This window comes from Chiloscyllium punctatum, chromosome 12 (genome assembly GCF_047496795.1).
Source record: "Chiloscyllium punctatum isolate Juve2018m chromosome 12, sChiPun1.3, whole genome shotgun sequence".
In the NCBI taxonomy this organism is placed as follows: Eukaryota; Metazoa; Chordata; class Chondrichthyes; order Orectolobiformes; family Hemiscylliidae; genus Chiloscyllium; species Chiloscyllium punctatum.
Window position 1 is genome coordinate 71252295 of NC_092750.1, and position 27889 is coordinate 71280183.

The 27889-nt window shown below is 54.8% G+C and overlaps 1 protein-coding gene across 3 annotated transcripts in view; it reads right to left on the reverse strand.

The window, feature by feature from the left end:
* Nucleotides 1-25241, reverse strand: part of LOC140483919 (metabotropic glutamate receptor 3-like) — a 155138-nt gene extending 129897 nt beyond the window's left edge. For 2 of the 3 annotated variants that reach the window (XM_072582747.1, XM_072582742.1), the window contains exon 1: nucleotides 24649-25241. In XM_072582747.1, coding sequence (XP_072438848.1) covers nucleotides 24649-24657 — 9 coding nt within the window. In that variant the 5' untranslated portion in view covers nucleotides 24658-25241. Of the gene's footprint in view, nucleotides 1-24330; nucleotides 24425-24648 lie in introns of those variants that run through there. The other variant, XM_072582744.1, reaches the window with a different exon arrangement.
* Nucleotides 25242-27889: the final 2648 nt, after the last annotated feature.

Here is a 27889-nt window from a genome sequence, read left to right on the forward strand (position 1 = left end):
CACGGACACTCTCCTACACGGACACTCCCCTACCCGGACACGCCCCTACCCGGACACTCCCCTACACGGACACTCTCCTACACGGACACTCCCCTACACGGACGCTCCCCTAAACGGACACTCCCCTACACGGACGCTCTCCTACACAGACACTCCCCTACCCGGACACTCCCCTACCCGGACACTCCCCTACACGGACACTCCCCTACACGGACACTCTCCTACACGGACGCTCCCCTACACGGACGCTCCTCTTCCCGGACACTCCCCTACCCGGACACTCCCCTACACGGACACTCCCCTACACGGACACTCTCCTACACGGACACTCCCCGACACGGACACTCCCCTACACGGACACTCCCCTACACGGACACTCTCCTACCCGGACACTCCCCTACCCAGACGCTCCCCTACACGGACGCTCTCCTACACAGACACTCCCCTACCCGGACACTCCCCTACCCGGACACTCCCCTACACGGACACTCTCCTACACGGACACTCCCCGACACGGACACTTTCCTACACGGACACTCCCCTACCCGGACACTCCCCTACCCGGACATTCCCCTACACGGACACTCCCCTACCCGGACACTCCCCTACACGGACACTCTCCTGCACGGACACTCCCCTACACGGACACTCTCCTACCCGGACACTCCCCTACACGGACGCTCTCCTACACGGACACTCCCCTACACGGACACTCCCCTACCCGGACACTCCCCTACACGGACACTCTCCTACACGGACACTCCCCTACACGGACACTCCCCTACCCGGACACTCTCCTACACGGACAATCTCCTACACGGACACTCCCCTACCCGGACACTCCCCTACCCGGACACTCCCCTACCCGGACACTCCCCTACACGGACACTCCCCTACCCGGACACTCCCCTACACGGACACTCCCCTACACGGACACTCTCCTACCCGGACACTCCCCTACACGTACACTCTCCTACACGGACACTCTCCTACACGGACACTCTCCTACACGGACACTCCCCTCCACGGACACTCTCCTACACGGACACTCCCCTACCCGGACACTCCCCTACACGGACACTCTCCTACCCGGACACTCCCCTACACGGACACTCTCCTACACGGACACTCTCCTACACGGACTCTCTCCTACACGGACACTCCCCTCCACGGACACTCTCCTACACGGACACTCCCCTACCCGGACACTCTCCTACACGGACACTCCCCTACACGGACACTCCCCTACACGGACACTCCCCTACACGGACACTCTCCTACACGGACACTCCCCTACCCGGACACTCCCCTACACGGACACTCCCCTACACGGACACTCCCCTACCCGGACACGCCCCTACCTGGACACGCCCCTACCCGGACACTCTCCTACACGGACACTCCCCTACACGGACACTCCCCTACACGGACACTCTCCTACACGGACACTCTCCTACCCGGACACTCTCCTACCCGGACACTCCCCTACACGGACACTCCCCTACACGGACACTCTCCTACACGGACACTCTCCTACACGGATACGCCCCTACACGGACGCTCCCCTACACGGACGCTCCCCTACACGGACACTCTCCTACCTGGACGCTCCCCTAAACGGACACTCTCCTACACGGACGCTCCCCTACACGGACACTCCCCTACCCGGACACTCCCCTACCCGGACACTCCCCTACACGGACACTCCCCTACACGGACACTCTCCTACACGGACACTCCCCTACCCGGACACGCCCCTACCCGGACACTCCCCTACACGGACACTCTCCTACCCGGACGCTCCCCTACCCGGACGCTCCCCTACACGGACGCTCTCCTACACGGACGCTCTCCTACACAGACACTCCCCTACCCGGACACTCCCCTACACGGACACTCCCCTACACGGACGCTCCCCTAAACGGACACTCCCCTACACGGACGCTCTCCTACACGGACGCTCTCCTACCCGGACGCTCCCCTACCCGGAAACTCCCCTACACGGACACTCCCCTACCCGGACACTCTCCTACACGGACACTCCCCGACACGGACACTCCCCTACCCGGACACTCTCCTACCCGGACACCCCCCTACACGGACACTCCCCTACCTGGACACTCCCCTACCCGGACACTCCCCTACACGGACCCTCCCCTACCCGGACCCTCCCCTACCCGGACCCTCCCCTACCCGGACACTCCCCTACACGGACACTCCCCTACCCAGACTCTCCCCTACACGGACACTCCCCTACCAGGACCCTCCCCTACCCGGACCCTCCCCTACCCGGACATGCCCCTACCCGGACCCTCCCCTACACGGACACTCCCCTACCCGGACACTCCCCTACACGGACACTCTCCTACACGGACACTCCCCTACACGGACACTCCCCTACCCGGACACTCTCCTACACGGACAATCTCCTACACGGACACTCCCCTACCCGGACACTCCCCTACCCGGACACTCCCCTACCCGGACACTCCCCTACCCGGACACTCCCCTACACGGACACTCCCCTACCCGGACACTCCCCTACACGGACACTCTCCTACACGGACACTCCCCTACACGGACACTCCCCTACACGGACACTCTCCTACACGGACACGCCCCTACACGGACACTCCCCTACACGGACACTCCCCTACCCGGACACTCTCCTACACGGACACTCCCCTACACGGACACGCCCCTACACGGACACTCCCCTACACGGACACTCCCCTACCCAGACACTCTCCTACACGGACACTCTCCTACACGGACACTCCCCTATCTGGACACTCCCATATCCGGACACTCCCCTACACGGACACTCTCCTACACGGACACTCCCCTACACGGACACTCCCCTACACGGAAACTCCCCTACCCGGACGCTCCCCTACACGGACGCTCTCCTACACGGACGCTCTCCTACCCGGACGCTCCCCTACCCGGAAACTCCCCTACACGGACACTCCCCTACCCGGACACTCTCCTACACGGACACTCCCCGACACGGACACTCCCCTACCCGGACACTCTCCTACCCGGACACTCCCCTACCCGGACACCCCCCTACACGGACACTCCCCTACCTGGACACTCCCCTACCCGGACACTCCCCTACACGGACCCTCCCCTACCCGGACCCTCCCCTACCCGGACCCTCCCCTACCCGGACACTCCCCTACACGGACACTCCCCTACCCAGACTCTCCCCTACACGGACACTCCCCTACCAGGACCCTCCCCTACCCGGACCCTCCCCTACCCGGACATGCCCCTACCCGGACCCTCCCCTACACGGACACTCCCCTACCCGGACCCTCCCCTACCCGGACACTCCCCTACACGGACACTCCCCTACACGGACACTCCCCTACACGGACACTCCCCTGCCCGGACACTCCCCCGCCTGGACACTCCCCTACACGGACACTCCGCTGCCCGGACACTCCCCCACCTGGACACTCCCCTACCTGGACACGCCCCTACACGGACGCTCCCCTACCCGGACACTCTCCTACACGGACACTCTCCTACACGGACACTCCCCTACACGGACACTCCCCTACCTGGACACTCTCCTACCTGGACACTCCCCTACCCGGACACTCCCCTACCTGGACACTCCCCTACACGGACACTCCGCTGCCCGGACACTCCCCCACCTGGACACTCCCCTACCTGGACACTCCCCCACCTGGACACGCCCCTACACGGACGCTCCCCTACCCGGACACTCTCCTACACGGACACTCTCCTACACGGACACTCCCCTACACGGACACTCCCCTACCTGGACACACTCCCCTACCTGGACACTCCCCCACCTGGACACTCCCCTACCTGGACACGCCCCTACACGGACGCTCCCCTACCCGGACACTCTCCTACACGGACACTCTCCTACACGGACACTCCCCTACCCGGACACTCCCCTACACGGACACTCCCCTACCCGGACACTCCCCTACACGGACACGCCCCTACACGGACACTCCCCTACCTGGACACTCCCCTACATGGACACTCCCCTACACGGACACTCCCCTACCCAGACACTCCCCTACACGGACACTCCCCTACCCAGACACTCCCCTACACGGACCCTCCCCTACACGGACACTCCCCTACCCGGACACTCCCCTACCCGGACCCTCCCCTACACGGACACTCCCCTACCCGGACACTCCCCCACCCGGACACTCCCCTACCCGGACCCACCCCTACACGGACACTCCCCTACACGGACACGCCCCTACACGGACACTCCCCTACACGGACACTCCCCTACCCGGACACTCCCCTTCCCGGACTCTCCCCTTCCCGGACACTCCCCTACACGGACACTCCCCTACACGGACACTCCCCTACCCGGACACTCCCCTGCCCGGACACTCCCCTGCCCGGACACTCCCCTGCACGGACACTCCCCTACATGGACACTCCCCTACCTGGACACTCCCCTGCCCGGACACTCCCCCGCCTGGACACTCCCCTACACGGACACTCTCCTATCCGGACCCTCCCCCCACCTGGACACTCCCCCACCTGGACACTCCCCCACCTGGACACTCCCCTACCTGGACACTCCCCCACCTGGACACTCCCCTACCTGGACACGCCCCTACACGGACGCTCCCCTACCCGGACACTCTCCTACACGGACACTCCCCTACCCGGACACTCCCCTACACGGACACTCCCCTACCTGGACACTCCCCTGCCCGGACACTCCCCCGCCTGGACACTCCCCTACACGGACACTCCCCTACACGGACACTCCCCTACACGGACACTCTCCTACCTGGACACTCCCCCACCTGGACACTCTCCTATCCGGACACTCCCCCCACCTGGACACTCCCCTACCTGGACACTCCCCTACCTGGACAGTACCCTACCTGGACGCTCCCCTACCTCGATACTCCCCTACCCCGACACTCCCGTACCTCGACGCTCCCCTACCTCAACACTCCCCTCTCCAGACACTCCCCTACCCGGACACTCCCAGACCCGGACACTCCCCGACCCGGACAGTCCCCGACCTGGACAGTCCGCGACCCGGACACTCCCTGACCTGGACAGTCCCCGACCTGGACACTCCCCTACCTGCACACTCCCCGACACTGTCACTCTCCTACCTGGACGCTCCTGTACCTGGACAGTCCCCTACCTGGACAGTCCCTTACCTGGATACTCCCCCTACCTGGACAGTCCCCTATCCAGACACTCCCCTACCTGGACACTATCCTACCTGGACATTACCTAACCCGGACACTCACCTACCTGGACACGCCCCTACCTGGTCACTCCCCTACCTGGATACTTCCCTATCTGGACAGTCTCATACCTGGACATTCTCCTACCTGGACACTCCGCTACACGGACACTCCCCGACCTGGATACTCACCTACCTGGATATTCCCTACCTGGACACTCCCCTACCTCAACACTCCCCTACCTGGACACTCTCCTACCTCGACACTCTCCTACCTGGATACTCCCCTACCTCAACACTCCCCGACCCGCATACTCCCCTATCTCGACACTCCCCTACCTCGACACTCCCCTAACCGGACACTCTCCTACCTGGACTCTCTTCCACCCGGACAGTCCCCTACCTGGACACTCCCCTAACCGGACGGTCCCTCACCTGGACGGTCCTCTACCTGGACGGTCCCCTACCTGGATACTCCGCTACCTGGATACTCTCCTACCTGGACTCTCTTCCACCCGGACAGTCCCCTACCTGGACACTCTCCTACCAGGACGCTCGCCTATCTGGACACTTCCCTTCCTGGAATGTCCCCTACCTGGACACTCCCCTACCTGGACCTTCCACTATGTGGACAGTCCCCTACCCAGACAGTCCTCTACCTGGACAGTCCCCTACCTGGACGCTCCCCTACCTCGATACTCCCCTACCCAGACACTCCCGTACCTCGACACTCCCCTACCTCGACACTCCCCTAACTCGACACTCCCCGACCTGAACACTCCCCGACCCGGACACTCCCTGACCTGGACAGTCCCCGACCTGGACACTCCCCTACCTGCACACTCCCCGACACTGTCACTCTCCTACCTGGACGCTCCTGTACCTGGACAGTCCCCTACCTGGACAGTCCCTTACCTGGGCACTCCCCTACCTGGACACTATCCTACCTGGACATTACCTAACCTGGACACTCACCTACCTGGACACACCCCTACCTGGACACGCCCCTACCTGGACAATCCGCAACCTGGACACTCTCCTACCTGGACACTCTCCTACCTGGACACTCTCCTACCTGGACACACTCCTACCTGGACAGTCCCCTACCCGGACACGCCCCTTCCCGGACACTCCCCTATCTGGACAGTCCCCTACCCGGACACTCCCCTACCGACACTCCCCTACCCGGACACGCCCATACCTGGACACGCCCGTACCCGGACAGTTCCCTACCCGGACAGTCCCCTACCTGGAAATTCCTCTACCCAGACACTCCCCTACCTGGATACTCCTCTATCTGGACACTCTCCTATCTGGACACTCCCCTACCTGGACACTCCCCTATCCGGACACTCCCCTTCCCGGACACTCCCCTTCCCAGACACTCCCCTATCTGGACACTCCCCTTCCAGGCACTCCCCAACCTGGACACTCCCTTACCTGGACAATCACCTTGCTGGACACTCCCCTACCTGGACACTCCCCTACCTGGACGCTGCCCTACATCGATACTCCCCTCCCCAGACACACCCCTCCCCAGACACTCCCCTCCCCGGACACTCCCCTCCCCGGACACTCCCTGACCCGGACACTCCCCGACCCGGACACTCCCCGACCCGGACACTCCCCGACCCGGACACTCCCCGAACTGGACGCTCCTGTACCTGGACAGTCCCCTACCTGGACAGTCCCCTACCTGGGCACTCCCCTACCTGGACACTATCCTACCTGGACATTACCTAACCCGGACACTCACCTACCTGGACACACCCCTACCTGGACACTTCCCTATCTGGACATTCTCCTACCTGGACACTCCGCTACACGGACACTCCCCTACCTAGACAGTCCCTTACCTGGACAGTCCCCTACCCGGACACTCCCCGACCTGGACACTCCCCTACCTCGATACTCCCCTACCCGGACACTCCCCTACCTCGATACTCCCCTACCTGGACACTCCCCTACCTGGACAATCCCCAACCTGGACACTCCCCTACCTCGATTCTCCCCTACCTGGACACTCCCCTACCTGGACACTCCCCTACCTGGACAATCCCCAACCTGGACACTCCCCTACCTGGACACTCCCCTACCTGGACAATCCCCAACTTGGACACTCCCCTACCTGGACACTCTCCTACCTGGACACTCCCCTACCTGGACACACTCCTACCTGGACAGTCCCCTACCCGAACACGCCCCTTCCCGGACACTCCCCTATCTGGACAGTCCCCTACCGACACTCCCCTACCGACACTCCCCTACCCGGACACGCCCCTACCTGGACACGCCCGTACCCGGACATTCCCCTACCCGGACACTCCCGTACCCGGACATTCCCCTACCCGGATACTCCCCTACCCGGACATTCCCCTACCCGGATACTCCCCTACCTCGATACTCCCCTACCCGGACAGTCCCCTACCCGGACATTCCTCTACCCAGACACTCCCCTACCTGGATACTCCTCTATCTGGACACTCTCCTATCTGGACACTCCCCTACCTGGACACCTCCCTATCCGGACACTCCCCTTCCCGGACACTCCCCTTCCCAGACACTCCCCTATCTGGACGCTCCCCTTCCCGGACACTCCCCTATCTGGACACTCCCCTTCCCGGACACTCCCCTATCTGGACACTCCCCTTCCCGGACACTCCCTAACCTGGACACTCCCTTACCTGGACAATCACCTTGCTGGATGCTCCCCTACCTGGATAGTCCCCTACCTGAACAGCCCCCTACCTGGATAGTCCCCTACCCAGACACTCCCGTACCTCGACACTCCACTACCTCGACACTCCCCTCCCCGGACACTCCCCTCCCCGGACACTCCCCGACCCGGACACTCCCTGGCCTGGACAGTCCCCGACCTGGACAGTCCCCGACCTGGACACTCCCCGACCCGGACACTCCCTGACTCGGACCCTGTCACTCTCCTACCTGGACGCTCCTGTACCTGGACAGTCCCCTGCCTGGACAGTCCCTTACCTGGATACTCCCCCTACCTGGACAGTCCCTATCTGGGCACTCCTCTACCTGGGCACTCCCCTACCTGGACATTACCTAACCCGGACACTCTCATACCTGGACATTCCCCTACCTGGACACACTCCTACCTGGACACGCCCCTACCTGGACACGCCCCTACCTGGACACGCCCCTACCTGGACACGCCCCTATCTGGACACACTCCTACCTGGACACGCCCCTACCTGGACACGCCCCTACCTGGACACTCCCCTACCTGGACACTCCGCTACACGGACACTCCCCTACCTGGACACTCCCCTACCTGGACACTCCCCTACCTGGACACTCTCCCACCTGGACACTCCCCTACCTGGACACACTCCCACCTGGACACTCCCCTACCTGGACACTCTCCCACCTGGACACTCCCCTACCTGGACACACTCCCACCTGGACACACTCCCACCTGGACACTCCCCTACCTGGACACACTCCCACCTGGACACTCCCCTACCTGGACACACTCCTACCTGGACACTCCGCTACACGGACACTCCCCTACCTGGACACTCCCCTACCTGGACACTCTCCCACCTGGACACTCCCCTACCTGGACACACTCCCACCTGGACACTCCCCTACCTGGACACACTCCCACCTGGACACACTCCCACCTGGACACTCCCCTACCTGGACACTCCCCTACCGACACTCCCCTACCGACACTCCCCTACCCGGACACGCCCATACCTGGACACGCCCGTACCCGGACACTCCCGTACCCGGACATTCCCGTACCCGGATACTCCCCTACCCGGACAGTTCCCTACCTGGACAGTCCCCTACCTGGAAATTCCTCTACCCAGACACTCCCCTACCTGGATACTCCTCTATCTGGACTCTCCCCTACCTGGACACTCCCCTTCCCGGACACTCCCCTATCTGGACGCTCCCCTTCCCGGACACTCCCCTTCTCGGACACTCCCCTTCCCGGACACTCCCCTTCCCGGACACTCCCCTATCTGGACACTCCCTTACCCGGACAATCACCTTGCTGGACGCTCCCCTACCAGGACAGTCCCCTACCTGGACAGTCCCCTACCAGGACAGTTCCCTACCTGGATACTCCCCCTACCTGGACAGTCCCCTACCTGGATACTCCCCTACCTGGACAGTCCCCTACCTGGATTCTCCCCTACCTGGACAGTCCCCTACCTGGACACTCCCCTACCTGGACACTCCCCTACCTGGACACTTCCCTACCTCGATACTCCCCTACCCCGACACTCCCCTACCTCGACGCTCCCCTACCTCAACACTCCCCTACCTCAACACTCCCCTACCCGGACACTCCCCTCCCCAGACACTCCCCTCCCCAGACATTCCCCTCCCCGGACACTCCCCGACCCGGACACTACCTGACCCGGACACTCCCCTACCCGGAGACTCATCTATCTGGTCACTCTCTGACCTGGACACTCTCCTACCTGGACAGTCCCCTACCCGGACACTCCCCTACCGACACTCCCCTACCCGGACACTCCCCTACCGACACTCCCCTACCCGGACACTCCCCTACCCGGACACTCCCCTACCCGGACACGCCCGTACCCGGACACTCCCCTACCCGGACAGTCCCCTACCCGGAAATTCCTCTACCCAGACACTCCCCTAACTGGACACTCTCCTACCTGGACAGTCCCCTACCTGGACGCTCCCCTACCTCGATACTCCCCTACCCCGACACTCCCGTACCTCGACACCCCCCTCCCCAGACATTCCCCTCCCCGGACACTCCCCGACCCGGACACTCCCCGACCCGGACACTCCCTGACCCGGACACTCCCCTACCTGCACACTCCCCTACCCTGTCACTCTCCTACCTGGACGCTCCTGTACCTGGACAGTCCCCTACCTGGACAGTCCCTTACCTGGATACTCCCCCTACCTGGACACTCCCCCTATCCGGACACTCCCCTACCTGGACACTATCCTACCTGGATACTCCTCCTACCTGGACACGCCCCTACCTGGACATTCCTCTACCTGGACACTCCGCTACACGGACACTCCCCGACCTGGACACTCACCTACCTGGACACTCCCCTACCTGGACACTCTCCTACCTGGACACTCCATTACACGGATACTCTCCTACCTGGATACTCCCCTATCCAGACAATCCCAACCTGAACACTCCCCTACCTCGACACTCCCCTACCTCGACACTTCCCTAACCGGACACTCCCTACCCGGACACTCTCCTACCTGGTTACTCCCCTACCTGGATACTCTCCTACCTGGACTCTCTTCCACACGGACACTCCACTACCCAGACACTCCCCTACCCAGACACTCCCCTACCCGGACACTCCCCTACCTCGATACTCCCCTACCCCGACACTCCCCTACCTGGACACTCCCCTACCCGGACACTCCCCTAACTGGACGGTCCCTCACCTGGACGGTCCCCTACCTGGACAGTCCCCTACCTGGATACTCCCCCACCTGGACACTCCCCCACCTGGACACTCCCCTACCTGGATACTCTCCTACCTGGACTCTCTTCCACCCGGACAGTCCCCTAGCTGGACACTCCCCTACCCGGACACTCCCCTACCTGGACCTTCCCCTATGTGGACAGTCCCCTACCCAGATAGTGCTCTACCTGGACACTGCTCTACCTGGAAAGACCCCTATGTGAACAGTCCCCTACCTGGTCACTCTCCTACCTGGACACTCCCCTACCTGGACATTCTCCTATCTGGACAGTCCCAGACCTGGACACTCTCTTACCTGTACACTCTCCTACCCGAACAATCCCCTACCTGGACACGCCCTTACCTGGACACGCCCCTACCTGGACACGCCCCTACCTGGACACTCCCTTACCTGGACACTCCCCTACCTGGACACTCCCCTACCTGGACACTCCTTTACCTGGACACTCCCCTACCTGGACACGCCCCTACCTGGACACGCCCCTACCTGGACACGCCCCTACCTGGACACTCCCCTACCTGGACACTCCCTTACCTGGACACGCCCCTACCTGGACACGCCCCTACCTGGACACGCCCCTACCTGGACACTCCTCTAACTGGACTGTCCCCTACTTGGTCACTCTCCTACCTGGACACTCCCCTACATGGACACTCCCCGACTTGGACCCTCCCCTACCTGGACACTCCTCTCCCTAAACACGCCCATACCTGGACACTCCTCTACCGGGATAGTCCCCTACCTGGACCCTCTCCTACCTGGACACTCCCCTATCCGGACACTCCCCTTCCCGGACACTCTCCTACCTGGACACTCCCCTTCCCGGACACTCTCCTACCTGGACACTCCCCTTCCCGGACACTCTCCTACCTGGACACTCCCCTTCCCGGACACTCTCCTACCCGGACACTCCCCTACCCGGACACTCCCCGACCCGGACACTCCCCTCCCCGGACACTCCCCTCCCCGGACACTCCCCTCCCCGGACACTCCCCTCCCCGGACACTCTCCTACCCGGACACTCCCCGACCCGGACACTCATCTATCTGGTCACTCTCTGACCTGGACACTCTCCTACCTGGACACTCCCCTCCCCAGACACCCCCCTCCCCAGACATTCCCCTCCCCGGACACTCCCCGACCCGGACACTCCCCGACCCGGACACTCCCTAACCCGGACACTCCCCTACCTGCACACTCCCCGACCCTGTCACTCTCCTACCTGGACGCTCCTGTACCTGGACAGTCCCCTACCTGGACAGTCCCCTACCTGGATACTCCCCCTACCTGGATATCCCCTATCTGGACACTCTCCTACCTGAACACTCCCCTATCCAGACAATCCCAACCTGAACACTCCCCTACCTCAACACTCCCCTACCTCAACACTCCCCTACCTAGACATCCTCCTACCTCGACACCCTTCTACCTGGATACTCCCCTACCTCAACACTCCCCTACCCACACACTCCCCTATCTCGACACTCCCCTAACCGGACACTCCCCTAACCGGACACTCTCCTACCTGGACGGTCCTCTACCTGGACGGTCCCCTACCTGGACGGTCCCCTACCTGGATACTCTCCTACTTGGACTCTCTTCCACCCGGACACTCCACTACCCAGACACTCCCCTACCTCGATACTCCCCTACCCCGACACTCCCCTACCTCGACACTCCCCTACCTCGACACTCCCCTACCTCGACACTCCCCTACCCCGACACTCCCCTACCCGGACACTCCCCTACCCGGACCCTCCCCTAACCGGACGGTCCCTCACCTGGACGGTCCCCTATCTGGATACTCTGCTACCTGGATACTCTCCTACCTGGACACTCCCCCACCTGGACACTCCCCTACCCGGACACTCCCCTACCCGGACAGTCCCCTACCTGGACACTCCCCCACCTGGACACTCCCCCACCTGGACACTCCCCTACCCGGACACTCCCCTATATTCACCATCCAGATCACGGTCTATGTAGACAGATGGTTTCTCAGATTCTCTTCTATCCAGATAGTCCACTGTCTCAATACTCTCCTATTTGGGTAGACTACAAATTGGACCATTCCAATATCAAGATACCTTCCTATCCAGACAGTCTGATATCCAAATAATCCACGATTGAGATAGTGGCCTGTCCGGACATTCTCTGTTCTGGACAGTCCACTATGTGGACATTTGCAATCCATCATCTAAAAGCCTTCCCCTTTCCAGACAGTCAACAACTGGACATTGAGCTTTTTGGACAAACCCTTATCCCAAGTTGGACACACCCCTCTCCTTGTCAGAGCCCTAATGGGACAGTTCATTCGTTGGACTGTCAGCTTTTCGGGGCCAATCCAACATTAGAACCATACATTACCCAAAGCACCTCTTCCCAGGAGAGTCTCATATTGTATTGGAAGACAGCCACTATCCAGACCTTTCGGTGTCTGGGTAAATTCCAATCTAAATACACCTCCTGGTATTGTAACGTGATAGCGGTGTCCCTCTGCAACCTCGCGCAATCGAAAATCACACTATGGAAACTCACTGTAGAAAATCATGCTATAGAAACCTGCTATATAAAATCATGCTATAGAAACCTGCTATATAAAATCATGCTATCGAAACCTGCTATATGAAATCATGCTATAGAAACCCACTGTAGAAAATGGTGCTGGGGAAACTCACTAAAGAAACTGGTACTATGGAAACTTGCTATGGAAAATCACACTATGGAAAAATCACACGATGGAAACACTATAGAAAATTGTATTATGGAAACTCTCTATAGAAACTCATGTCGGCCGGGTGCTGGCAGGTGGGACTAGATTGGGTTGGGATATCTGGTCGGCATGGACGGGTTGGACCGAAGGGTCTGTTTCCGTGCTGTACATCTCTCTGACTCTACGCTATGGAAACCCCTTATGGAAAATTGCGCTGCAGAAGACTGATAATAGAAAATCGCTCTCCCCATTCGGCAGAAAGTTTACATTCTCCAAACAATGTCCACAATTTGTCCATCACATTATAGCCAATTTGCACTTACGTTAAAGCAAAAGCACCTGTGGTCCCCCTGACTGGACAATCCCAAATCCAGCCACATACCATCCAAACCCTCTCCAATCTGGATACTCCTCCAGCTGGCACTCCCCTATCCATCACTCCACTATCTGGACAGTTTCCTCTCTGGACAAATTCCTATCTGGATAGCCCTATCTGGACACTCACACCATCTGGAAGGTTTCCTATTTTCTAGCTTCTTTCACTTGCCGCTTTGGAAGGGGCATCGTGTTTCTACACTTGGATTAAGCCTATAGCTGGTAATCTCTGATCTCTGCGATGCTGGTGTGTGAAGGCATCGCAAACAGTAATCAAATTCTTAAAAATGAAAAAACTGTGGATGCTGGAAACCAGAAACAGAAACAAAAACAGGAAAAACACATCAGGTCTGGCAGCATCTGGGGAAAGGATTCAAAACCGTTCTGAAGAAAGATCCCTGGATCTAAAATGTTAATTCTGCTTTCTCTCCACCAATGCTGTCAGACCTGTTGAGTTTCTCCAGCAGTTCCTGTGTTTGTTTTTGAAACAAATGCTGATTCCTGATTGGGACTTACATGGTGCTATGTTACTCTAGTCCTATCCAATGGAAAATGTGTGGGATTAATAGAGCTCAATGTTGAAACTGGTTACTTATTGAAACCACTGGATCTCCAGTTCTTCCCTCGAACTAATGGTTAGATTTTTGATTGATGAATATCACTAAGTGAGGTGTCCATTTTTAGTAGCCTGATCTGGTCTGAATGTACATTAAAAACAGGAAGGTGGATGCGTGTGAGATTGTCTGTATGCATATGTGTATGCTCCTGTATGTCGGTGAGATTGTGTGACTGTGTGACTGTATACGTGTGTGCATGTCTACGTGACAGAGACTGTGTGTTTGAGACTGTGTATTGTCATGTGTAAGTGTGAATGTGTGTGTCGATGTGAGTGATGATGTGTGTCAATCTGTGACTGAGTGTTGGTATGGTTTTCTGTGTGCATGTTGGTGTCTAACCACGTTCATGCGTTGGGTGTGCATGAGACTGTGTTTCTGTGTGACTGTGTCTTCGTGTGTGACTGCATGTTAGAGTGTAACTGCATTAGCGTGTGACTTGGTGTGTGTGTGTCAGTGCGTGACTGTGTTGGTGTGTGGTTGTGTGTTAGCAAGTCTAGCTCTGTATGTTGGTGTGTGTGTCCGTGTGTAACTGTGTAGATGTCAATATGTGACTGTGTCTGTGTGTCTGTGTGTCAGTATGTAGCTCTATGTCAGCATGTGACTGTGTCTATTGATATGTGACTGTATCTGTGTGACTGTGTGACTGTATGTCTATATGTAACTGTATGTATCACTGTGTGTCAGTGTGCAACTCTGTAAGTGTATGATTGTCTGGATGACTGAACATAGAACATTGAACATAACAGTGCAGTACAGGCCTTTCGGTCCTCGATGTTGCGCTGACCTGTGGAACCAATCTGAAGCCTATCTATCCTACACTATCTCATTGCCATCCATTTGTTTATCCAGTGACCACTTAAATGCCCTTTAAAGTTGACAGGTCTACTAATGTTGCAGGCAGGGCATTCCATACTCCTACTACTCTGAGTAACGAAACTACCTCTGACATCTGTCCTATATCTATCATCCCACAATTTAAAGTGGTGTCCCCTCGTGCTAGCCATCACCATCCGAGGCAAAAGGCTTTCACTGTCCACCCTATCTAACCCTCTGATTATCTGACTGTGTCTGTGTCTAACTCTGTGTCAGTGTGTGACTGTGTGTTGGAATGTGACTATTTCTGTGTGACTGTGCATCTATGCGCAACTCTATGTGTGACTGTGGCTGTGTGTCAGTGTGTAACTCTGTGAGTGTGTGACTGTGTCTGTTGGTATGTGTCTGTGTGACTGTGTGTGTAACTTTACTCAATGTGTGATTGTCTGTTGATGTGTGACTCTGTCAGTGTGCAACTCTGTGTCAGAGTTTGACTCTGTGTGACTGTGTCTGTATGACTGTGTCTAACTCTGTGTCAGAGTGTGACTGTGTGACTGTGTCTGTATGACTGTGTATACCTCTGTGTCAGAGTGTGACTCTGTGTGACTGTGTCTGTGTGACTATGTATAACACTGTGTCAGAGTGTGACTGTGTCTAACTCTGTGTCAGAGTGTGACTCTGTGACTGTGTCTGTGTGATTGTGTGTAACTCCGTGTCAGTGTAACTGTGTGACTGTGTCTGTGTGTAACTCTGTGTCAGTGTGACTCTGTGTGACTGTGTCTGTCTGACTATGTGTAACTCCATGTCCGTGTGACTGTGTGACTGTCTGTAACTCTGCGTCAGAGTGTGACTCTGTGTGACTGTGTGTAAATCTGTGTCAGTGTGACTGTGTCTGTATGACTGTGTGTAACTCTGTCAGTGTGTGACTCTGTGTGACTGTGTCTGTGTGACTGTGTGTAACTCTGTGTCAGTGTGACTCTGGGTGACTGTCTGTAACTCTGTGTCAGAGTGTGACTGTGTCTGTGTGATTGTGTGTAACTCCGTGTCAGTGTGACTCTGTGTGACTGTGCATAACTGTCAGTTTGACTCTGTGTGACTGTGTGTAACTCTGTGTCAGAGTGTGACTCTGTGACTGTGTCTGTGTGACTGTGTGTAACTCCGTGTCAGTGTGACTCTGTGACTGTGTGTAACTCTGTGTCAGTGTGACTCAGTGTGACTGTGTGTAACTCTGTCAGTGTGAAACTGTGTCAGTGTGACTCTGTGTGTAACTCTGTGTCAGAGTGTGACTCTGTGACCGTGTCTGTGTGACTGTGTGTAACTCTGTGTCAGTGTGACTCTGTGTGACTGTGTAACTCTGTGTCAGTGTGACTGTGTGTAACTCTGTCTGTGTGAATGTGTGTAACTCTGCGTCAGAGTGACTCTGTGTGACTGTGTCAGTGTGACTGTGTGTAACTCTGTGTCAGTGTGACTCTGTATGACTGTGTGTAACTGTGTCAGTGTGACTCTGTGTGACTGTGTGTAACTGTGTCAGTGTGACTGTGTGTAACTCTGTGTGATTGTGTGTAACTCTGTGTCAGAGTGTGACTCTGTGTGACTGTGTCGGTGTGACTGTATGTAACTCTGTGTCAGTGTGACTCTGTGTGACTGTGTCTGTGTGACTGTGTGTAACTCTGTGTCAGTGTGATTCTGTGTGACTGTGTGTAACTCTGTGTCAGAGTGTGACTCTGTGTGACTGTGTCTGTGTGACTGTGTGTAACTCTGTGTCAGTGTGACTCTGTGTGACTGTGTGTAACTGTGTCAGTGTGACTCTGTGCGACTGTGTGTAAGTCTGTGTCAGTGTGACTGTGTGTAACTCTGTGTCAGTGTGAAACTGTGTCAGTGTGACTCTGTGCCAGAGTGTGACTCTGTGTGACTGTGTCTGTGTGACTGTGCGTAACTCTGTATCAGTGTGACTCTGTGTGACTGTGTGTAACTGTGTCAGAGTGTGACTCTGTGTGACTGTGTCTGTGTGACTGTGTGTAACTGTGTCTGAGTGTGACTCTGTGTGACTGTGTGTAACTGTGTCAGAGTGTGACTCTGTATGACTATGTCTGTGTGATTGTGTGTAACTCTGTGTCAGAGTGTGACTGTGTGACTGTGTGTAACTCTGTGTCAGTTTGACTCTATGTGACTGTGTGTAACTCTGTGTCAGAGTGTGACTCTGTGTGACTGTGTCTGTGTGCCTGTGTGTAACTCTGTGTCAGTGTGACTCTGTGTGACTGTGTGTAACTGTGTCAGTGTGACTCTGTGCGACTGTGTGTAAGTCTGTGTCAGTGTGACTGTGTGTAACTCTGTGTCAGTGTGACTCTGTGTGACTGTGTGTAACTGCGTCAGAGTGTGACTCTGTATGACTGTGTCTGTGTGACTGTGTGTAACTCTGTGTCAGTGTGAAACTGTGTCAGTGTGACTCTGTGTCAGTGTGACTGCGTGTAACTCTGTGTGATTGTGTGTAACTCTGTGTCAGAGTGAGACTATGTGTGACTGTGTGTAACTGTGTCAGTGTGACTCTGTGTGACTGTGTGTAACTCTGTGTCAGAGTGTGACTCTGTGTGACTGTGTCTGTGTGACTGTGTGTAACTCTGTGTCAGTTTGACTGCGTGTAACTCTGTGTGATTGTGTGTAACTCTGTGTCAGAGTGTGACTCTGTGTGACTGTGTCGGTGTGACTGTGTGTAACTCGGTGTCAGTGTGACTCTGTGTGACTGTGTCTGTGTGACTGTGTGTAACTCTGTGTCAGTGTGATTCTGTGTGACTGTGTGTAACTGTGTCACAGCGTGACTCTGTGTGACTGTGTCTGTGTGTAACTCTGTGTCAGTGTGACTCTGTGTGACTGTGTAACTGTGTCAGTGTGACTCTGTGCGACTGTGTGTAAGTCTGTGTCAGTGTGACTGTGTGTAACTCTGTGTCAGTGTGAAACTGTGTCAGTGTGACTCTGTGTGTAACTCTGTGCCAGAGTGTGACTCTGTGTGACTGTGTCTGTGTGACTGTGCGTAACTCTGTGTCAGTGTGACTCTGTGTGACTGTGTGTAACTGTGTCAGAGTGTGACTCTGTGTGACTGTGTCTGTGTGACTGTGTGTAACTGTGACTGAGTGTGACTCTGTGTGACTGTGTAACTGTGTCAGATTGTGACTCTGTGTGACTGTGTCTGTGTGACTCTGTGCGACTGTGTGTGAGTCTGTGTCAGTGTGACTGTGTGTAACTCTGTGTCAGTGTGAAACTGCGTCAGTGTGACTCTGTGTGTAACTCTGTGTCAGAGTGTGACTCTGCGTGACTGTGTCTGTGTGACTGCGTAACTCTGTGTCAGTGTGACTCTGTGTGACTGTGTGTAACTGTGTCAGAGTGTGACTGTGTGTGACTGTGTGTAACTGTGTCTGTGACTCTGTGTGACTGTGTGTAACTGTGTCAGAGTGTGACTCTGTATGACTATGTCTGTGTGACTGTGTGTAACTCTGTGTCAGTGTGACTCTGTGTGACTGTGTGTAACTCTGTGTCAGTGTGAAACTGTGTCAGTGTGACTCTTTGTGTGTAACTCTGTGTTAGTGTGACTGTGTGTAAGTCTGTGTCAGTGTGACTGTGTGTGACTGAGTGTAACTGTGTCAGTGTGACTCTGTGCGACTGTGTGTAAGTCTGTGTCAGTGTGACTGTGTGTAACTCTGTGTCAGTGTGACTGTGTTTGACTGTGTGTAACTTTGTGTCAGAGTGTGACTCTGTGTGACTGTGTGTAACTGTGTCAGTGTGACTCTGTGCGACTGTGTGTAACTCTGTGTCTGTGTGACTGTGTGTAACTGTGTCAGAGTGTGACCCTGTATGACTGTGTCTGTGTGACTGTGTGTATCTCTGTGTCAGAGTGTGACTCTGTGTGACTGGGTCTGTGTGACTGTGTGTAACTGTGTCTGAGTGTGACTCTGTGTGACTGTGTGTAACTGTGTCAGAGTGTGACTCTGTGTGACTGTGTCAGTGTGACTGTGTGTAACTCTGTATCAGTGTGAAACTGTGTCAGTGCGACTCTGTGTGTAACTCTGTGTCAGAGTGTGACTCTGTGTGACTGTGTCTGTGTGACTGTGCGTAACTCTGTGCCAGTGTGACTGTGTGTAACTGTGTCAGTGTGAAACTGTGTCAGTGTGACTCTGTGACTGTGTGTAACTCTGTGTCAGTGTGACTGTGTGTAACTCTGTGTCAGTGTGACTGTGTGTGACTGTGTGTAACTGTGTCAGTGTGACTCTGTGCGACTGTGTGTAAGTCTGTGTCAGTGTGACTGTGTGTAACTCTGTGTCAGTGTGACTGTGTGTAACTCTGTGTCAGTGTGATTCTGTGTGACTGTGTGTAACTGTGTCACAGCGTGACTCTGTGTGACTGTGTCTGTGTGTAACTCTGTGTCAGTGTGACTCTGTGTGACTGTGTAACTGTGTCAGCGTGACTCTGTGCGACTGTGTGTAAGTCTGTGTCAGTGTGACTGTGTGTAACTCTGTGTCAGTGTGAAACTGTGTCAGTGTGACTCTGTGTGTAACTCTGTGCCACAGTGTGACTCTGCGTGACTGTGTCTGTGTGACTGCGTAACTCTGTGTCAGTGTGACTCTGTGTGACTGTGTGTAACTGTGTCAGAGTGTGACTGTGTGTGACTGTGTGTAACTGTGTCTGTGACTCTGTGTGACTGTGTGTAACTGTGTCAGAGTGTGACTCTGTATGACTATGTCTGTGTGACTGTGTGTAACTCTGTGTCAGTGTGACTCTGTGTGACTGTGTGTAACTCTGTGTCAGTGTGAAACTGTGTCAGTGTGACTCTTTGTGTGTAACTCTGTGTTAGTGTGACTGTGTGTAAGTCTGTGTCAGTGTGACTGTGTGTGACTGAGTGTAACTGTGTCAGTGTGACTCTGTGCGACTGTGTGTAAGTCTGTGTCAGTGTGACTGTGTGTAACTCTGTGTCAGTGTGACTGTGTTTGACTGTGTGTAACTTTGTGTCAGAGTGTGACTCTGTGTGACTGTGTGTAACTGTGTCAGTGTGACTCTGTGCGACTGTGTGTAACTCTGTGTCTGTGTGACTGTGTGTAACTGTGTCAGAGTGTGACCCTGTATGACTGTGTCTGTGTGACTGTGTGTATCTCTGTGTCAGAGTGTGACTCTGTGTGACTGGGTCTGTGTGACTGTGTGTAACTGTGTCTGAGTGTGACTCTGTGTGACTGTGTGTAACTGTGTCAGAGTGTGACTCTGTGTGACTGTGTCAGTGTGACTGTGTGTAACTCTGTATCAGTGTGAAACTGTGTCAGTGCGACTCTGTGTGTAACTCTGTGTCAGAGTGTGACTCTGTGTGACTGTGTCTGTGTGACTGTGCGTAACTCTGTGCCAGTGTGACTGTGTGTAACTGTGTCAGTGTGAAACTGTGTCAGTGTGACTCTGTGACTGTGTGTAACTCTGTGTCAGTGTGACTGTGTGTAACTCTGTGTCAGTGTGACTGTGTGTGACTGTGTGTAACTGTGTCAGTGTGACTCTGTGCGACTGTGTGTAAGTCTGTGTCAGTGTGACTGTGTGTAACTCTGTGTCAGTGTGACTGTGTGTAACTCTGTGTCAGTGTGACTCTGTGCGACTGTGTGTAACTCTGTGTCAGAGTGACTCTGTGTGTAACTCTGTGTCAGTGTGACTGTGTGTAACTCTGTCAGAGTGACTGTGTGTGTAACTCTGTGTCAGTGTGACTCTGTGTGTAACTCTGTGTCAGTGTGACTGTGTGTAACTCTGTGTCAGAGTGACTGTGTATGTAACTCTGTGTCAGTGTGACTGTGTGTGTAAGTCTGTGTCAGTGTGACTGTGTGTAACTGTGCCAGAGTGACTGTGTGTGTAACTGTGTTAGTGTGACTCTGTGTGTAACTCTGTGTCAGAGTGACTGTGTGTGTAACTCTGTGTCAATGTGACTCTGTGTGTAAGTCTGTGTCAGTGTGACTGTGTGTAACTGTCAGAGTGACTGTGTGTGTAACTGTGTCAGTGTGACTCTGTGTGTAACTCTGTGTCAGTGTGACTCTGTGTGTAACTCTGTGTCAGAGTGACTGTGTGTGTAACTGTGTTAGTGTGACTCTGTGTGTAACTATGTGTCAGAGTGACTGTGTGTGTAACTCTGTGTCAATGTGACTCTGTGTGTAAGTCTGTGTCAGTGTAACTGTGTGTAACTGTGTCAGAGTGACTCTGTGTGTAACTCTGTGTCAGTGTAACTGTGTGTAACTGTGTCAGAGTGACTCTGTGTGTAACTCTGTGTCAGTGTGACTCTGTGTGTAACTCTGTGTCAGAGTGAACTCTGTGTCAGTGTGACTGTGTGTAACTCTGTGTCAGAGTGAACTCTGTGTCAGTGTGACTGTGTGTAACTCTGTGACGGCATTTATCTCTCTGTGTCAGCGGCCCTGTGCATGGCTCTGAGCTCCCGTGTGTTCAGCTCTCTCCTGTTGGAGTTGGAGTTGATTTTCTGTTCCGGACACCGAGCACACTGTCCTGTGGGACAAGCTGCAGCTCCCCTCACTGCTTCCCCGCCTCTGGCTCTTCCTGAGGGGCTGATGCAGTGACTGACAGTCGGCTAGCCTTTCTGGAGAGTGACCCTGGGAGCACCGCTGGGATCTGGGATCAGAGCCCCAGTCCTCTCCGGGCTGAGGGAGATTCTCAGCCGCCGACAGAACAAACATCCCCCCAAGGTCTGAGCTCCTCCAACACCAGAGTGTGTTCTTCCAACTGCATCAGTCAGTGGGCAAGAGGCAGAATGGTATCTCCGAGAGAGAGAGAGAGAGACAAGGACACTGAGAGGGATAGGGAAAGGGGGCTGTGGGGAGAGAGGAAGGGGACAGAGGGAGAGTTATAGAGGACGATAGAGAGGGGGAGGGGGAGGGAACAGGACTCGGGTCAGCTTCACTTTGGCTAGTCCAGGGACTGCTCCTGAGCACAGGAAGATCCCAGACTAAGCAATGCCGGAGCTGAGAGTGGGTAACCAGTTCGGAACGCCAGTGTGGGGCCAGTATCAACACATCAATACTCCCGGTTATAGCGCCGTCCGAACACCTCCTCAAACAGGGAGGCTCCGTGTGTCTGTGTGTGTATCCCTGTCTCTATGTGTCCCTGTGTATCTGTGTATATGTGTGTATGTGTCCCTGTATCTATATATTCCTCTGTGTATCTCTGTGTGTGTGTGTGTCTGTGTGTATCTGTGTCTGTGTCCCTGTCTCTATATATCCCTCAGTGTATCTGTGTGTGTTTGTGTCCCTGTCTCTATATATTCCTCTGTGTATCTGTGTGTGTGTCTGTGTGTATCTGTGTCTGTGTCCCTGTCTCTATATATCCCTCAGTGTATCTGTGTGTGTGTCTCTGTCCCTGTCTCTAAGTATCCCTCAGTGTATCTGTGTGTGTCTGTGTCCCTGTCTCTATATATTCCTCTGTGTATCTGTGTGTGTGTCTGTGTGTATCTGTGTCTGTGTCCCTGTCTCTATATATCCCTCAGTGTATCTGTGTGTGTGTCTGTGTCCCTGTCTCTAAGTATCCCTCTGTGTATCTGTGTGTGTGTCTGTGTGTGTATCTGTGTCTGTGTCCCTGTCTCTAAGTATCCCTCAGTGTATCTGTGTGTGTGTCTGTGTGTGTATCTGTGTCTGTGTCCCTGTCTCTAAGTATCCCTCAGTGTATCTGTGTGTGTGTGTCTGTGTCCCTGTCTCTAAGTATCCCTCAGTGTATCTGTGTGTGTGTCTGTGTCCCTGTCTCTAAGTATCCCTCTGTGTATCTGTGTGTGTGTCTGTGTGTGTATCTGTGTCTGTGTCCCTGTCTCTAAGTATCCCTCAGTGTATCTGTGTGTGTGTTTGTGTCTGTGTGTCTCTCAGTGTCCCTGTCTCTAAGTATCCCTCTGTGTATCTGTGTGTGTGTCTGTGTGTGTATCTGTGTCTGTGTCCCTGTCTCTAAGTATCCCTCAGTGTATCTGTGTGTGTGTGTCTGTGTCCCTGTCTCTAAGTATCCCTCAGTGTATCTGTGTGTGTGTCTGTGTGTATCTGTGTCTGTGTCCCTGTCTCTAAGTATCCCTCAGTGTATCTGTGTGTGTGTCTGTGTCCCTGTCTCTAAGTATCCCTCTGTGTATCTGTGTGTGTGTCTGTGTGTGTATCTGTGTCTGTGTCCCTGTCTCTAAGTATCCCTCAGTGTATCTGTGTGTGTGTTTGTGTCTGTGTGTCTCTCAGTGTCCCTGTCTCTAAGTATCCCTCTGTGTATCTGTGTGTGTGTCTGTGTGTGTATCTGTGTCTGTGTCCCTGTCTCTAAGTATCCCTCAGTGTATCTGTGTGTGTGTGTCTGTGTCCCTGTCTCTAAGTATCCCTCAGTGTATCTGTGTGTGTGTCTGTGTGTATCTGTGTCTGTGTCCCTGTCTCTATATATCCCTCAGTGTATCTGTGTGTGTGTCTGTGTCCCTGTCTCTAAGTATCCCTCTGTGTATCTGTGTGTGTGTCTGTGTGTGTATCTGTGTCTGTGTCCCTGTCTCTAAGTATCCCTCAGTGTATCTGTGTGTGTGTTTGTGTCTGTGTGTCTCTCAGTGTCCCTGTCTCTAAGTATCCCTCAGTGTATCTGTGTGTGTGTCTGTGTGTGTATCTGTGTCTGTGTCCCTGTCTCTAAGTATCCCTCAGTGTATCTGTGTGTGTGTGTCTGTGTCCCTGTCTCTAAGTATCCCTCTGTGTATCTGTGTGTGTGTTTGTGTCTGTGTGTCTCTCAGTGTCCCTGTCTCTAAGTATCCCTCTGTGTATCTGTGTGTGTCTGTGTCCCTGTCTCTAAGTATCCCTCTGTGTATCTGTGTGTGTTTGTGTCTGTGTGTATCTGTGTCTGTGTCCCTGTCTCTAAGTATCCCTCTGTGTATCTGTGTGTGTTTGTGTCTGTGTGTATCTGTGTCTGTGTCCCTGTCTCTAAGTATCCCTCAGTGTATCTGTGTGTGTGTGTGTGCCCGTGTGTCTCTCAGTGTCCCTCTGAGTGTTTCAGCATCAAACTGCTGAGGGGTGACTGGGCTCAGTTTGCTCCCCCCCCCCCCCCCCCCCCCCCGTGTGTGTGTGTGCTGCTGCCGATGAGATTCCCGGTCTCCCGGTTCTTACCGCTGTGTGCCGGTGTTTTCCGGGATGTTCCCGGGCTCCGCTCCCATCCCAGAAGGCGGTCCCGGCTCAGCTCTCTCCCAGTCTCCGTCTGTGTGCTCAGCGGGCTGGGACTGACCCTCTGGATACCCCCCAGCCCCCGGTTCCTCCCTCTCCCTCTCCCTCTGTGATGGGGGCTCACTCCCTCTCCCTGAGCCCCTTCACCCCCCTCCCCAACACTATTACACACACACACACACACAATAGTACAACACACACACACACAATGCACAGAAACCTGGGGAAGGGGGTGGGGGGGGGGGAGAACCATTCCTCACTCACCTGAGGCATCCCTCCCTCATCTCGCCCCAAGAGGGCTATCACCCGCTGGACGGGCCCAACGGACTTGCCTGTGATACCGGGGGGCACTCCTGAAGTTGGACGCGGAATGGTGTCTGCCTGGTGGCGTGGGGCAGTGCTAACGGTGGGTGCTCCGGGCTGTCACTGAGGCTGGGTTTCCTGGGGGTGGGGGGGGGTCTGAGCCCCTTCCTGGGTCCGGGAGGCAGTGAGGGGCGAAACGGGCAGCACTCACCGCTGCACAGACTCGACTCTGCTGGAATTTGAGAATCCCAGTTCCAGATTATTTCCCGAGAGCTGTCCACAAGCCACACACTCAGTCTCTCTCTGTCTCTGTCTCCACTGAAGGTTTCTCGCTGGTCTGTTCCTTTATTTCCAAACTGTTCCTGTGACAGACGTTGCTTTGATAAGCCAAAGGGGCAGTGGAAATGGCGAAAATGCTCACTGAATGTTGCACCAGGCTCGAGAGGCGGCACTGACAACGGCTGGGAGTGAAAAGGGCGCACGGGTCTGCATTTGGATAGCCCCTTTCACAATCGCAGGGCACCTCAAAGCGCCCTGCAGCCAAGGAGTGGAGGTGCAGTAACTTGAAATGTTCAGATAGGTGGCGCACGGCACACTCCCACCCCCTCTCCCCCCACCCCCCAGACAGCAAGGAGATAATGACCAGTTCCCAGTCAGGGTTAACTACATTGCTGTGAACCTGGAGTCACATGTACACCTGACCAGGTAAAGATGGCCGACTCCCTTCCTGAGAGCACCTGAGTGAATCAAAGAGGGTTTTGCAGCACCCAGTGGTCACCATCCCTGAGACTAGCTTTCAACTGCAGGTTGATGATGAATCACAAGTTAAATTCTACCAGCTGCTGTGTGGGGGGGGGGGGATTTGCACGGTGTCCTCAAAGCGCAAGTGGGGCTCGTCAGGATTGAGGCTGGGAGGACCCCAGCAACTACTCCCCTGCTGGGGTTTCTGTGCTCACCCGAGACCGGGCGATCTGGAAGGCGGTAGATGTGAGTGTGCAGCCCTCCCACAGTGGCACACCGAACGAGTTGCCTATTTCGACAGGCACTGGCAAGTGGCACAGTGTGGATCCATAACCTGCTGATTGAGAGTTCATCCACCCACACACCCACACACACACACACACACACACCCGCACACACACCCACACACACACTCACCCACACTCACACACCCACACACACACAGTACGATGAACACAGACAGATCAGACACTGACAGGGATAATGAGGCGGCCAGTGTTAACGAGGATGTCTTAACCAAATTGGGAGGGTTGAGGGTGACACAGGATGGTACACGTTGAGTAGAGTGTCGTTAGTACCTGGGAATGATGGAGAAGCAGAGAAGAGCAGGAGGATAAGGGACAAATGTTGTATTTTGTTAACAAAAGGGTTGGATAGTCAGGGTTAATGAGGCCGGTGTGAGCCTAAGGTAGCTGCTGTGTTTCTCATTTGGAGGGAGTACATTATCATGAAGCTGTGAGGCTGTCTGATTCCCTCTAGCAACTGGAGAGGAGAACGGGTGAGGTGTGTGCCAGTTCCAATCGAAGTGGGCGACCATGGCTAATGGCGTTCCACAGGGCTCAGTGTTGGGATTGCATCTCTTCACCTTCCACATGAACAATGTGGACCAAGGAACTGAGGGCTTTGTTGCTAAGTTTGTGGCTCTCACAAAGATAGGTGGAGAGACAGGTAATGATGGGAGAAGGGCTTGGACGGGCGAAGAGATAGGGAACAAAAGTGGCTGATGGAATACAATGTGGGAAAGTGTGAGGTCGTGCACCTTGGTCGGAAAAACAGAGATTTTCTAAACAGGGAAAGACCTCGGAAATCTGAAGCACAAAGAGATTCATTGATCAGGATTCTCTTAAGGTGAACCCGCAGGTTCAGATGGCAGTTAGGAAGGCAAACGCAATGTTCGCATTCATTGCAAAGGGGCTAGAATACAAGAGCAGAGATGTCTTGCTGAGACTGTGTAAGGGTCTGGTCAGACCGCATTTGGAATATTGTGAGCAGTTTTAGGGCTCAGGTCAAAGGAAGGACCAAAGGCTGGAATTGTGGGAAAGGTCCAGAGGAGGATTTCAGGTATGGTCCCAAAGATAAAGGGCTTGTTAAATGAGCAGCTGAGGACTCGATGCAGTTTAGAAGGTTGAGGGGGGCCTTACAGAATACTGAGAGACCTGGATAGAGAAGATGTTACCATAAGACCATAGGACATAGGAGTGGAAGTAAGGCCATTCGGCCCATCGAGTCCACTCCGCCATTCAATCATGGCTGATGGGCACTTCAACTCCACTTACCCGCATTCTCCCCGTAGCCCTTAATTCCTCGAGACAACAAGAAACTATCAATCTCTGCCTTGAAGACATTTAGCGTCCCGGCCTCCACTGCACTCCATGGCAATGAATTCCACAGGCCCACCACTCTCTGGATGAAGAAATATCTCCGCATTTCTGTTCTGAATTGACCCCCTCTAATTCTAAGGCTGTATCCACGGGTCCTAGTCTCCTCACCTAACGGAAACAATTTCCTAGCGTCCACCCTTTCCAAACCATGTATTATCTTGTAAGTTTCTGTTAGATCTCCCCTTAATCTTCTAAACTCCAATGAATACAATCCCAGGATCATCAGCCGTTCCTCGTATGTTAGACCTACCATTCCAGGGATCATCCGTGTGAATTTCCGTAGGACTTACTCCAGTGCCAGTATGTCCTTCCTGAGGTGTGGGGACCAAAACTGGAGACAGTACTCAAAATGGGGCCTAACCAGAGCTTTATAAAGTCTCAGTAGCACAACGGTGCTCAGTAGCACCACTAGTAGGAGAGACTAGAACCTGAGGGCCCAGCCTCAGAGTGAAGAGACAGCCCTTTAGAACTGAGATGAGGTGGAATATCTTCAGCCAGAGGGTTAGTTAACCTGTGGACCTCATTGCTGCACAGGACTGAGGAGGGGCCCAAGTCACTGAGTCCATTTCAGAGAAAAGGACAAAAGGCAGGAGAATGGGGTTCAAAACCATGTCAACCCATGGTCGAGTGGTGGAGCAGATTTGATGGTCCGAATGGCCTAATTCTGCTCCTGTTTCTTACTCTTTCGTGGGAGTGAGGGAGGTGAGTGAGTGGGTGGGTGGGAGTGAGGGAATGGCTGAGTGACTGGGAGTGAATGAGAGAGTGGATGGGCTTGAGTGAATGGATAGGAGTGACTGAGT